Genomic DNA, 13,266 nt, shown 5'->3' on the forward strand with positions numbered 1-13,266 from the left:
TTTAATTTTTAAAAATATTTTAATTTTATTTATTTATTTACTTACTTACTTGAGAGAGAAAGAAGGGGATAGAGAGAGAGGCAGATAAACAGAAAATGGGCAGGCCAGGGCCTTTAGCTGCTGCCAACAAACTCCAGACACATGTGCCACCTTGTGCATATGGCTTACTTGGGTCCTGGGTAATTGAACCTAGGTCCTTTGGCTTTGCAGGCAAGTGCCTTAACCGCTAAGTGATCTCTCCAGCCCAAGCCATAGTTTTTATGCTTACCTGTATAACTGTTTTGTTTGTCTATGTTTGATTTACTAGAATGTTATACCCTTGAGGGCAGAGAGTCCTGTTCTTACCCTCCTGTATCCCAGTGACTAACTCAATGCCTGGCTCATACAGGCATTTCTTTCATCTTTGTGGAGTGAATGCATGGACCTAATGCTTGTCAGTGCATCATGGATACTGAAAATGCTCATTTTCATTAATGTAGGACATTTTCTTATGAATTGCATAACTCATGTCATAAATACTCAGTAGAAACTTCCTGTAGTATGCAGATGTTCATTTCTGAAACATCAGCTGCTTACTCCAAAGGATAAGTTTATATTTCTTGTATAAACATTTCCTGGGGAGCAGTGAATACGTGTCTGTTTACATCACACAGGATACTAACAGCAAACCTAAGTAAAAATTCCACTAAAGTCTAACTTGGTGAGCCAATGAGTTTATTGAGCTCACTACATAGCATGGGTGAAGAGTCCAGGACAGTGAATGACTCCCCCACAAAATCCCAGCTTGTCATGGAAGCTGCATCTCAGAGTACTCCTTTTGTGACCTCCTATTTCAGTATATCCTAGCATCTCCCAAGGTCACTTACAGCTGGTAGGCAGAAGTGATGGCTAGAATTTTGGTGGGAATCCTGTGAACCCACCCACCTTATAGGGCATATCAACATCTTCATTACCATATGTCTAGCTATCACTGTCTTGTTTTGCTCATGTAGTTGCCACGCTGCCAGGCCAAAGTTGTCTCTTCTCTAAAATGACAGTGGAGTGAACATGTATGCTTGGAGGAAAAAGTCATACTGTAACACTCTACCCTATCCTCTGGTTCTTACATTCTTTTGGCATCCTCTTTCACAGTGTTCCTCTATTCTTTAGAAGGGTAATATGCACAAATCCATCTGAGCATTGGGCAGTTGTGCCACCTCAACAGTCACTTATTCTCAGCAGTTTAACAGTCATGAGTCTCTCCATCACTAATTATTACCCACTGTAAGAATTTTTCCTCAGTAACCAAGGCAGACAGCAGTAGTACTCTGGGAATAAGCAGAAATGTTTAGAAGGCAATTTGACTGGCATATCACTTCCATTAAACAAAAAAATCACCAGTCACTCCCCTATTGGGTCGTGTGAACTCCCCAGTCAAAGGCTTTTGTCCTGGTTTGCAATAGGAGACATTAATTTCTTCCTGTGCAGCAGCCCTTAAGTCCTGCCAGAAAGCAGTTGGTTGCACTCATCATAGTCTGTGTCCCTGTTGCATCAGGTGGCTCTATCTCGTCCAATGTGAGGATAGTGTAGCACACAGGATCTGCAGCTAACAAGAACAGTTGCTGACAGGATTCCCCACCCCACAGCACCCTACATAGGACTTTCCAGCACTATCAGAGCTAGCCAAAAGGGAGTAAGATTACAGCTCAACTCAAACATGCAGTGTCTTCAGCCATGGGGACTTAGTATATCATTGTGATAACAGCCAGTATTACAGGCAATAATCTTTATGTTTTGTGGGGCCTCAGGGGCCTTTATGGCCAGCAACTCATTAAGAAGTAACCCACCCCTGGCACCGTGGTTTTCATTTAACCCCTTAGGTTTTGGGGTGTGCCTTCCATCCATGAAGTATAGCTTCCTATTAACTTTTTAACTCCTGAATTGGTACTTCAGCATAATTCGTCTAAACCTGTTAGATACTCTGAGGTTAGTATTACATCAGCACGTAATAAAGCATTTATACAGATAATGTGAAGGAACTTTGAAGATCCCCCACCATCCATTCCAAGCAAATGCCAACTGGTCTCAAGAGTCTAGTTTATCTTCAAAGTTATCTCCATCTCTATTCCATTTGGAACCATCCTTTCTCTTGCAAAGTCCATTCTCATCTAAAAACATCCTTTTTCCTTTATCCTTTACTAAAACATGTTTTTTTTATTTGTAACTATTGTTGTTATTGACATTACTAAAGGTATAAAACATTTTAAATGAAAACCCAAGAAGTTGTATTTGAAACATAGGACACATGCATACTGAATCTTAAATATCTAACAGTTATAATTATAGGTAAAACATTTCAGCACTCTTGTGTTTTATTAATAAACCCAAATTAATCAACTTGTTAAAGACATAAGTCATAATAAGCCCTTAAAAACTATCTACAGTCTTGACCTTTTAATCTGTACAGCAATTTAAAAGTAGGATTGAAATTTGGCATTTGTGTTTATCCTTAAAACAGCTGTCTAGCATCGAAGTAAGAATGTACAAGCTTTTTCTTATAAAGCCAGAAGTGCAGAGATGAATTGTTTAAAGTACATTGCAAACATATACATAATTTTAAAATACATTCATGTGCACATGCACATTCTAAAATCAGAAGTGCTGTTGCTGAGGAATTGCTTGCAGCCATCTTCGTGAGACTGGATCAGATATTGGTTCTGGTCATGCTAGGGCAGTCAAGGTGACATCTATATTCTCCTTTATCTTCTGTCCCTTGCTGACTACCTATTAAAAAGAGCTCTCTCGGTCCTGTCCTGCTACAAAAAAATGGACATGTAAACATTAAGTGTCTACTGATGCATGCTAAAAAAAAAAAAAGCATACATCACCACCTGTGTTTGATTTTCTTTCCCCAGAAACAAATACCAACCAAATTGAATCTAACCTAGATGTAACAGCCAGCTTGTAAGAAACTAGCATAGAAAGCATGTTATAGGACTTGATGAGAGGAGGGTGAATGGAGAGTCCTGTGAAAGAAACTTAGATATTCCTACCAAGTCCAATGTTACCCTTGTTGGTATTCTGACCCCAAGACATAAAATCCCATGGTATGAATATGGACTGTGTAATAAAAGACTCTAAAGGATTATTGTCAATTTGTAGGTATGATCATGATATTTTGGTTGTATTAAAATGCATAATGTAGTTACAGGTAAAATGATAAGTTATCTAGGATTTTCATTTCAAAAACCTTGCTATTTCCAGTGGGACTACCAGATCCAGCATCATTGACCTCACCTAAGAGCTTATCAGACATGCAGAAATTTTGGTCCAATAACCCCAGAACTACTTCAGAACTAGAGCCTTGTTGCAGTCCGGTTTGCATTGCTGGTAGAAATCACCCAACCAAGAGCAGCTTCTGGGAAAAAGAGATTTATTTTGGCTTACAGGCTCGAGGGGAAGCTCCACGATGGCAGGGGAAAGTGATGGCATGAGCAGAGGGTGGGCATCACCCCATGGCCAACATAAGGTGGACCACAGCAACAGGAGGGTGTGCCAAACACTGGCATGGGGAAACTGGCTATAAAGCCCATAAGCCTGCCCCCAACAATACACTCCCTCCAGGAGGCATTAATTCCCAAATATCCATCAGCTGGGGGCCTAGCATTCAGAACACCTAAGTTTATGGGGGACACCTGAATCAAACCACCACAAGCCTAAATTATTATACTATTATAGGGTATCAGTTTATATACAGATTAAGGATTAAATATCACTCTCTAAAATACTTGGAGGCTGGGGCATTTAGGTAAGGTAATAAGATTGGCAACTAATCACAGACAACACACAGCTCTCATAGCAAAGGGAATAAGAAGTAGTTTATTTTCAAGCCAAATAATAGTGACCATGGCCCTAGCCATACACATTTATGTTACCACCAAATTCCATATTCCAACATAACAATTTCATGAAGTTTTTTCTTAATTTATGGAACAACAAAAGATCATAAACCAAGACATTCTTCAGGTACATTGGTGGGAAATTCAGGTAGTTGGGTTACAGCAAAGTGGATAAATCTGTGCATTGGCCCTCTGATATTATCTCATGACATTTATAGCTTTCAGGGTGGTGGATCCTAGAAGATCTGTTAGAACATTCCCAAAGGATTTACATAATAATCACAGGGTGATATATCACACAGAGATGGTCATTAACGGTGCTAAAATAGCCCAAGTTAATTTGGCTGTGGACATATGGCATTGTAAGTTCTCCACAATATTGAAATCCTAAAGAATCAGACTTGTAGAATGCTTATGGATGTAGGAGTTGCTGTTTCCATGAACTGTTTTCAGTTCACACAACTCTTGATAGTTAAAACTAGGTAAAAGTACATGTTGGGGGTATGACTGATACTAAATCAAACATGCAAAAATCAGGGTGTCTCAGTTATTTTTTTTATTGTTAGAACAAAGTACCCAACCAGAAGCAGCTTATGGAAGGAAAAGGCTTGTTTTTGACTTACAGTTTTGAGGGGAAATCTGTGTTGGTGTGGAAAGCATGGCAGAAGCAGACAGCTGGAGTACCTTCATCAGGAGTGAAGAAGATAGACACGGAGTGAGAGAGGGAGATTGATGGAGGTGGAGGGGCGGGACAGACAGGGAGAAAGCAACTGAAGTTGAGTTATAACACCTCAAGGCCATCCCCAATGCACTTCTTCCAGCAAGGTTCCACCTGCTAAAAGTTCTACAACCTCCCAAACTGCATCACCAACTCGGAGCTAAGTATTAAAACACCTTGTGAGACATTTTATATTCAAACCACCACACAGGAACTGTGTGGCTGTGCGTATGTATGTTTGTATGTATGTATGTATGTATGTATGTATGTATGTATGTATGTATGTATGTGTGTATGTATTCCAGGATATATATTTTCAGTGATTTTTGAGCTAGTAGAATGTTGAGATAAATACTGCCTTGGGCTTCATTTCTTCTTATCCCAGTTTGTCTAGTTAGTGACATTCAAAAACTTGAATGTATATATCTTTTAAAGGTGTATCTTACAAAATCACATTGTTTCTCTAAAAACTAAAGAAATAATTATTTTAACTACTAAAATCAATTTATTCTCAACTTCTTTCTGTAGGCACACTTAAAAAGGCCTCACAAGAGCTTTGATGGTACTCTGTATGATGATAACGATGATATTGAACGAGCAAGCAAGTAAGTCAAGGACTACGGTAGTCTATGAAGTAGTAAAGCATACTGATAGGCATGTCAAGTGACAGGGTATTTTAAAGAATGTGCCCCCCGCCCAGCTTGGATTTTGCTCCTTCACAAAGTCTTTCAGCTAATGGAAACTGTGATGTTTAGGTTGCTCTGTGGGATGGCTCTTGGAACAGAAGAGCAAGATAGGGTTGAAATGCCTTGTTTATGGAAAGCAGTGTGTATATAGGGGTTGTGATGAAAGCACCTTAAAGGATCTTCCTCACATCCTGAAGGAGTAAGTGAAACAGGAGCAACAGTGAGAATAATCACTGAAGAAAACTGAGGGAAACTCTTAAAACTGCCTAATACTACAAGAGGAGGATTAAAACAGTGTTAGAACTAATTTGTATTTCACTTTTTACCAACCATAAGATACTTGGCAATAACAAAAGTTGAACATTCTTTATATACAAGAAGTTAATCTGTCTGTATAAAGGAATACTGTAAGATACATGAGTACATAAGGAAAAGTAAACCCTTGTGTAATAATATAAGTAAAGTTAGGGTATTGCAAACCTGCCAAATGTTCAACCTTCTGGGAGAAGTCTCAAATCCTACAGAGTTAGACTATGTAAAACATCTTCAGCTTGTTTGCTCTTAAAGCACATTTACCATTTTTCATGTTCGAAATTGGCGCATACATTACTAGAAGGAGTTTGGCCATGAGCTAATTACTGATTTTGGTTTTCTTTCCTTTCTCTCTCATTCTCCCCCCTTCTTTCCCCTTCCACTCCTCCTTCTCTCTACCTGTCTTTTTGCCATTTTAGTTCTTTTTTTTTTTCTTCTTCTTGATAGCCCAGGCTCATCTCACATGCTTAATCCTCCTGCCTCAACCTAGAGTTTTGGGATCAAGGCATATATACTATGGCTACCTTCTCACTTAAATGACACTTTGGTTTATAAATGTTCTCATGAATTGACTGTATTTGGTGAGCAGTTGCTACATGCAGCCTGTGTGTACCCATTGCTGCATATTTTCTTTCTCCTCAGGATATCTTCTGAAGATGGAGAAGAAAGTTCTGCTTATTTCTATGAAAGTGATGACTCAGAAACAAGAGTGAAGACACCATATTCAGGTGAAATGGACTTGTTAGGAGAGATCCTGGATACACTGAGCACACACAGTTCAGACCAAGGGAAGCTGGCTGCTGCAAAGAGCCTGGATTTCTTTAGATCAATGGATGATATTGATTACAAGCCTACGGTTAGTTGAATTTTTAACTTGTAAAAATTAAATGAAAACATTCTTGCCCTTGCTGTGATCACCTGATCTCATGAGCTTTGTTTGAAGAAGCATTTAGCTTCGAAGTGGCTATTATATATTTCAAAACCATGGCATCATTTACTCCTTTAAAATATTTCTGTTAGCAACATTCCTATATTTTCAATTTTACCCTGTTCTTGTGGCTAATGTTATTAATTCATATTCTTTTTACCAGCAGCAATATTTCCTAGCCATCTAATTTTAGAGTCATCTTGAAGAATACTTAAAATGTGAAATATTCCTACTTCTTTCTTTCTAATAACATGCTTTTAAAAAACTGTACTGTATGCATTGATTCAAATAATTTTTTTCATTTTATTGTTGCAAAAATTAACAATATTTTAAACAAATTGAATTGTTTTAAAAACATGAGATAGAATTACAAGCAATGGGACCCTGTTCTGACTCAAGAACTTTGTATGAATTATATGCTGTAGTTTGAATCACAGGTGACTTACAAGGGCATGGAAACCAATATGCATCCCATTGTATTCCTGTTCAAGGAGTCACTCAGACTTGTCAGAATCATGGCCAGTGCTACAGCCCCCAGGAGGAGCTTTGTGTTCCCAGTTGAAAGATATTAATATTGATTTTTAAACAGAAAACAAATAACTAGACAATTGTTACAATTTTGTTGAAAGTGTTCAGAAATTGTTTCCTATTTCAGTGTAAGTCCAACGCTCCTAGTGAGAATAATCTGACCCTGCTGTGTGGCTCTGGTGATCAAGCAGAGTGGAACCTCGGACAGGACGACAGTGCCCTCCATGGCAAACATCTCCCTCCATCTCCCAGGAAGCAGGTTTCTGGCAGTGGTTTGACAGAGTCTCTGTTTATCCTGAAAGAGAAAAACAGTGAAAAGCCACTCCATGCTGACAGTGGGCATGACCCTACTGTGGTAGAAAAGCCATCTTCTGTTTTAGTCTTGGCTTTTCAGCCAGCTCCCCCTGAAGTTTCCCAAATGCATGAAGGAAAAATCGAAGAGAAGGAAACACTAAACCAGGCTTCAGAGGATCTGCTTCTACCCAGCCTTGGGCGACGCCAGTCTACTTTCGTTCCATGGGAGAAAGAAGGGAAGGAAGTCAAGGAACCTTCAGAAGATGTTGGACTGCTTCATGAAGTTGTATCATTGTGTCACATGTCATGTGACTTCCAACAAAGCTCAAACATTTCAGAAGAAAACACAAGTAGAAACCAAACTTAAGTGACCAATTAAGGATTAGTCACTTACATCTAGGCTTCCAAGGAGACACTTTGGGGTTCTCTATCATTTGTCTGGTAAATACAATTACTTGTAGGAATGACAACCCTTATAACTATTTAACTTTTTACCATTTTGAACATTTCTCCCATGTGTTCTTTTCGTGGATACATTTTACCCATTGATTTTTAAGGTACAGTGAATCTTCTGTGCTATTAAATCAGGTACTAGTTTGTATGAATGCTGAAACTATATATTGAACAAATACTTTCCTAGTATTTGGTGCTTAATGCCATTCATTTTATTTAAAATAGATGTGCATATATAACCCTTTAACATAACCAGTAGCTACTATACTAATCTGATTGAGCATGAACTCATCAGGATATCAAAACTTATCAAAAATAGCTTGAAACTCAAGAAATTCTTAATCTACTAATTGCCTTAATCATAAAGCCACGTTAAATACACAAATAACTTATGAAATTACATTTAAAGCTTGAAATATAAGCTATTTGTCCTGCAGAGCAATAATGCATTTTTTTATTTATGGGATGAAGGTCAACACTCATATTTTTTTCCAGGTTTAAAAGCTCTCTTATAGAAATTCTTAACCTGCTTTTATAAAGACACTGTAGCCATGTTTTCCAAAATGTATAAATGTGTACATTTAGGTTCCACTTAGTGAAATATATGAAGTGCTGAATTATAATGTGAAATTGATGACTTCTGTTTACAAATGAGACAAATAATGGTCACAGTTTCTATGTATGCCTTTGCTATCTAAGGTCTAACCCATGAAAGCTAATGCAGCATAAACAGTCATGATAAAAATTGTCCTGTTCTTTTCATAATTAATGATTTTCAATCAAAATGTGCCACATTTTAAAATCAGATCTACTTTGTAAAATAATTAACTTAGTATTTAATAAGATCTAGATTTAGAGTAAAACTAAAAGACAGTACAGAGTTCTCACACACAACCACATTCTCCTCTTACTAACATGTTAGTATGGTATTGATAGTCCTACTGTACTCAGAGCTCTAGCTTTTTTCTCATGTCCATTCGCTCTTTTATTAACCCATCAGAACACCAAATTACATTCTGTTCAAGTCTCCCAACCAAGGCTTCTCTTCTCTATGTACTTCACCTCCTTGTTTTTGATGGCCTTGGCAGTTCTGAGGCATGGTGGTTGGATATATTGTAGACTGCTCTGCTCTTGGAATTTGTCTTATACTTCTCTCATAATTAGTGAATTATGGGTTTACAGAAAAATCACAGAAGTAAAGCCCCAGTGTCATATTGAATATGAGCTGTCAGCATACTCTGTGGTGATGTTGACTTTGATAACCTGCTGGGATTTTTCACTATAAACTAACCCCTCCTTTCTAGTCTGTGGACTTTGGGAAGAAGTCACAATCAGCAGCCCACACTTATTGCAGAGAGTTACGTTTCAATTCCTTTGGGCAGAGGAGTATCTAAGTAAATCATGTATATTTCTTCTTTATGGAATATTGTCTCCCTCAAAAGTTATTGCTGAGCTTTGGAAGACATCGAAGAACATGTCATATTGATTACTTCATGCTAGACTCTTCTAACAGGTATAGTCTGGGAAAAGAAAAGGAAACCTAGTAGCATAATGGTTATTTATTTCTATTCTCAGGGTATCTCTTCTATGCATACCCAATAATGAGTGTTTTTCAAAAATTGTCTTTTTAAAAAATTGAAAAAAAAAACACTGAAGAACTCTCAGAATTTGCTTAAGAAATATACTGTCAGTTAAAGTTCTAGAAGATTTATGAAACATTGCCTGAAATATTTATGCAGGTCTTTTTTAAAACTATATTCTATAATCTAAATAAATGTGTTATATTTGAGGTAATCATTCACTTATAATGGAAGATGAATATTTCCTTAGAAGGATGGATTCTTTTCTATTAAGAGTAAACCATGTGTAATCATTGCTTTTTTTAACACAAAAATAAAATTCTGGGTTCTTGTCAAATTTTTCCCTGATTTAACAAAAATGGTAATAAAAGAAGGGGATATGTAGAAAAGCTGGTTTTAGTGAAAAGGTAAATAGTTACTCCTATGATTCATCTGCTTGGAAAATATCCCTGCATCATTTGTAAAAAGAATGCAAAGGAACCTTTAATGAATTTTGAAATGAAGTTGTTCTCTCTTCAGAACTTGTCCTCTGAAGAAAGAGAGCATAATGAGTGTAATGAACCACATTGAATTTTAATCTGTTTCATTAATACACTTCAGGGTCATAGAGGTATGATTCTTCCTACATTGGGTCATCTTACAGGATGTTTGTCTATAATATTATACTATATTTCAGGATATTTAGCCACTCACAAATGTAATTGTCTTAGGATATTTTTTAATGATTTGTGCCTTACATGTAAAAATAACTATTTTACTCTGTTAAAAAAAAATCTGTACATTTTTCTTGAGAAAAAAGTTCAGACAACTAGTAGCAAATATCAGAACTTCACATCATTCAATCTGTCTTTAAACTCAACTTATCATTATTATGGTGGGTAGAGCAGGAATGAATGACATTAGGCTAAGATGTGAAATACCAAAAAGTTTATTTCCTACTTTGCCCACATTTTCTACTATGACAAAACAGACCTTTGTAAACCCTGTTTCTTGGGATCACTTTTTCAAAGAAGCACATCCTGCTCTACAAGACACTTGAAGAGACACATGTCTTCAGGCTCACGCGCATGGTCGTTTTCCTGATTCCACTTGGGCCTTTATCTTGTCCTTAGGTATTGCATCCTTGGTGTTTCAGGATGGAGAAGAAAGACAAATTTAGGAGCTGTTGTTTTGTATATTTAAATCAGAATTAATTTCCCTAAGTAAAGATGTTGCTAAGTGCTATATTTTGATGATTACCTACTTCAGTATATCTTATGAATCATATTCATATCTTAAGAATTATATGATGATTTTTTCAAATTCAAAATTAATTACTCCTTCATTTACAAAATATTTGACTTTTGTACCAGTCAGGAATAAGGTGTTATAACAAAGGATCTGGGGACATAGGAGGAATCAAAATAATTAGCATAATCCCTGCCCAGAGGAATCAACTAATAGGAAAAGCAACTGTAAGAGTGGTCAGATAACAATAAGGAATAATGATAATATTACAGAATGATGCACATTGCTTAGCGAATCTAACACCACAAAACTTAGTATTTTAAAATGGCTATTTATTTTAAGGCCTGTTGTGAATACAGAATTAGTACTATTTCTAGTTACAGTAACTTTCTGTATTACTATGCCAGATGCAGTATTGCAAAGGAACCTACTTTTCAGGACAGATTCAAAGACTCATGCAGGAGCTGAGTATCCTTGCTAGCCTGTTCTTTATTAAGTATACAGTCAACAGACCCTCCCTTACAGCATTTACCACTTTCCTCAGTTTAGGAATAAGTTAGGTATCGATAGGAATCCAGTCATGTTGATGGGAATTCAATGTTTACCCTAAAATTTTTTTGATAATAGCATTCTCTAGAAACAATCCCTTTTTAAAAAATTGAAGCTGTAAGTAATGATTCTGTTACTGAAATTCTACACTCATATCCTTATGCTAGAATACAGGAATGTTAATGAATAAAGTGAAGAAGTAGACTATTGATCAAGAGAAGACAACTGTGAATATTATTATAGTCAATAGAGTTTCTAGGAGATTTATTACTTGTATGAGTCAGTTTTCTTATGGTAATTCCATTGTGTTTGGTGTCAGTAATCATGAATCTGAGAAAGTATCTTAAAATCAGAATGTAATCCAGGAATGTAAGTCCTAAGTGGACTCTCCCCATATCACTTCTCCATGGAGTACATGGTTTCTAGAATTTATTCTTTGTGAGCCAGAAATAATGTTTATGTCATCTCTTAAAGCTTCCTTAAGAGGCAGAATGGTTTTGAGAAGGCCAGTTAACTTTATGATTTGGTTAAGAAATAGGGAACTATGTATATTTAAACAGAAACATTTTATTTTGCAATAGAAAATTGTGTGCAATATTTTTTCTTGCATAGTTTAGTTCATATACATATGCACATCTGCTTTCCTGGCAGATGCCTTAAGGTCATGTCTTTCAGTATTTGCCCAAAACTGTATGTAGCAATGTTCTGTGGGATTTCAAAAAAAAAATTATTCTTTATTTTGCTGGCAGGAGAAATGTCTTTGTTTATTTAAAATGATTGTGGATGCTGCATTATTGTATTATAACTAACTGCCTCAGCAACAATAAATATGCAATAAGAAAATCTTGTACCTTAGACTAGTATTGACAGTACTGTTACTTTAAAAGAGATGTTTGTGGTACCAAGTGCTAATTCTACATGTGTACATTTAACAAATATTCTGTTCTATACCACATAAATTTAAATGGCTTATATATGGCTGTGATCATTTATGTAGATTGTGATATTATTTGTGATGGCTCTTCATTAAGATTTATAAAGGGCATTGCCAATACTTTTGACTGCCTGTAAATTAATTTCTTTGTATGATGTACAGTTTGTTTAGCCTTAGATCTTCTATAGATTTCTACTTTTATTATACTTGAATGAGGCAGAAATGAGCACTGTGGAAAATTTATAACTCTGGATGCAATATGCAAGTATACCAAAAATAAAACAAGGTACTGAACATCAATGCTAAGTGAATGCTTTATATCCAGAAAGCTGTGTTTCTTCAAGCCACATTATACTTAAATGAAGTAATTGAAGATATGCACTCTTTTATCTTCAAAGGTTGTAGTCACACATGATTACTTCTTTCTTTGATATGTCAAATCTCGATATCCTTATATCTTCTGTTTCAGGTGAGCCTGACTCATCAATGAACCCATCTCTGTTTGATTACAGGATGTTTAGGAAGAACAGATTGACAACACTGTTCATGTTAGATGCACTGCATGTGTTACATCTCCATCTTTTAGATAGAATAACTGTCATAGGTGATTTTGAGAACTCGTTAATAATCATATGAAAGTAGATTTGTAAAATCATTTATGATTTAGCTGTGCCTAAAACAGCAAACCCCACTGAGGAGGGCTTTTAGTGGAATGGGAATGGTGGGAGGTGTATAAAAGTATAACTTGATGGGAATATGACCAAAATACAGTATGTTCATACAGTAAAGTTAATAATTAAGTTTTAAAAGTATGTAAAGTGTTTTGACATAAAAGCCACATAAAGGGTTAAATATTGAATTTTTCCAAAGTTTGTACCTTTTGTATCTGTTTTTTCAAAGATTGTAGCTGATGAACACTCATTTCAGAAGATTGAAAGTCTTGAGGATTTTGTTCAACATGGTAACAGATATCTGCAAAAGTACCTAGCATTGAAATTTGCTTAGTTGTTTTTACATCTTCGGGGCTACAGAATAAATCATCTCCAAAGCTGACTACTATTGGGAAGATGTGTATACAAGGGGCAAGTTTTAAAATATGCAAAATAATATTGAATGAATTCCACCTCACCATAAAGTACCCAAAAATGTAGTTTTAAAATAAAATTGGTCACAATGAAA

At 36.2% G+C, this 13,266-nt stretch overlaps 1 protein-coding gene across 3 annotated transcripts in view; it reads left to right on the plus strand.

Annotated features, from left to right (window-relative positions):
- Dennd1b (DENN domain containing 1B) overlaps positions 1-13,266 on the plus strand; it is a 265,313-nt gene extending 252,047 nt beyond the window's left edge. For 2 of the 3 annotated variants that reach the window (XM_045141130.1, XM_045141131.1), the window contains 3 exons: positions 5,125-5,201; positions 6,237-6,450; positions 7,178-13,266. In XM_045141130.1, the coding sequence (XP_044997065.1) occupies positions 5,125-5,201; positions 6,237-6,450; positions 7,178-7,711 (825 nt within the window). In that variant the 3' untranslated portion in view covers positions 7,712-13,266. The remainder of the gene's footprint in view (positions 1-5,124; positions 5,202-6,236; positions 6,451-7,177) is intronic. The other variant, XM_045141132.1, reaches the window with a different exon arrangement.

The sequence above is a fragment of the Jaculus jaculus genome, chromosome 1 (assembly GCF_020740685.1).
Source record: "Jaculus jaculus isolate mJacJac1 chromosome 1, mJacJac1.mat.Y.cur, whole genome shotgun sequence".
NCBI lineage: Eukaryota > Metazoa > Chordata > Mammalia > Rodentia > Dipodidae > Jaculus > Jaculus jaculus.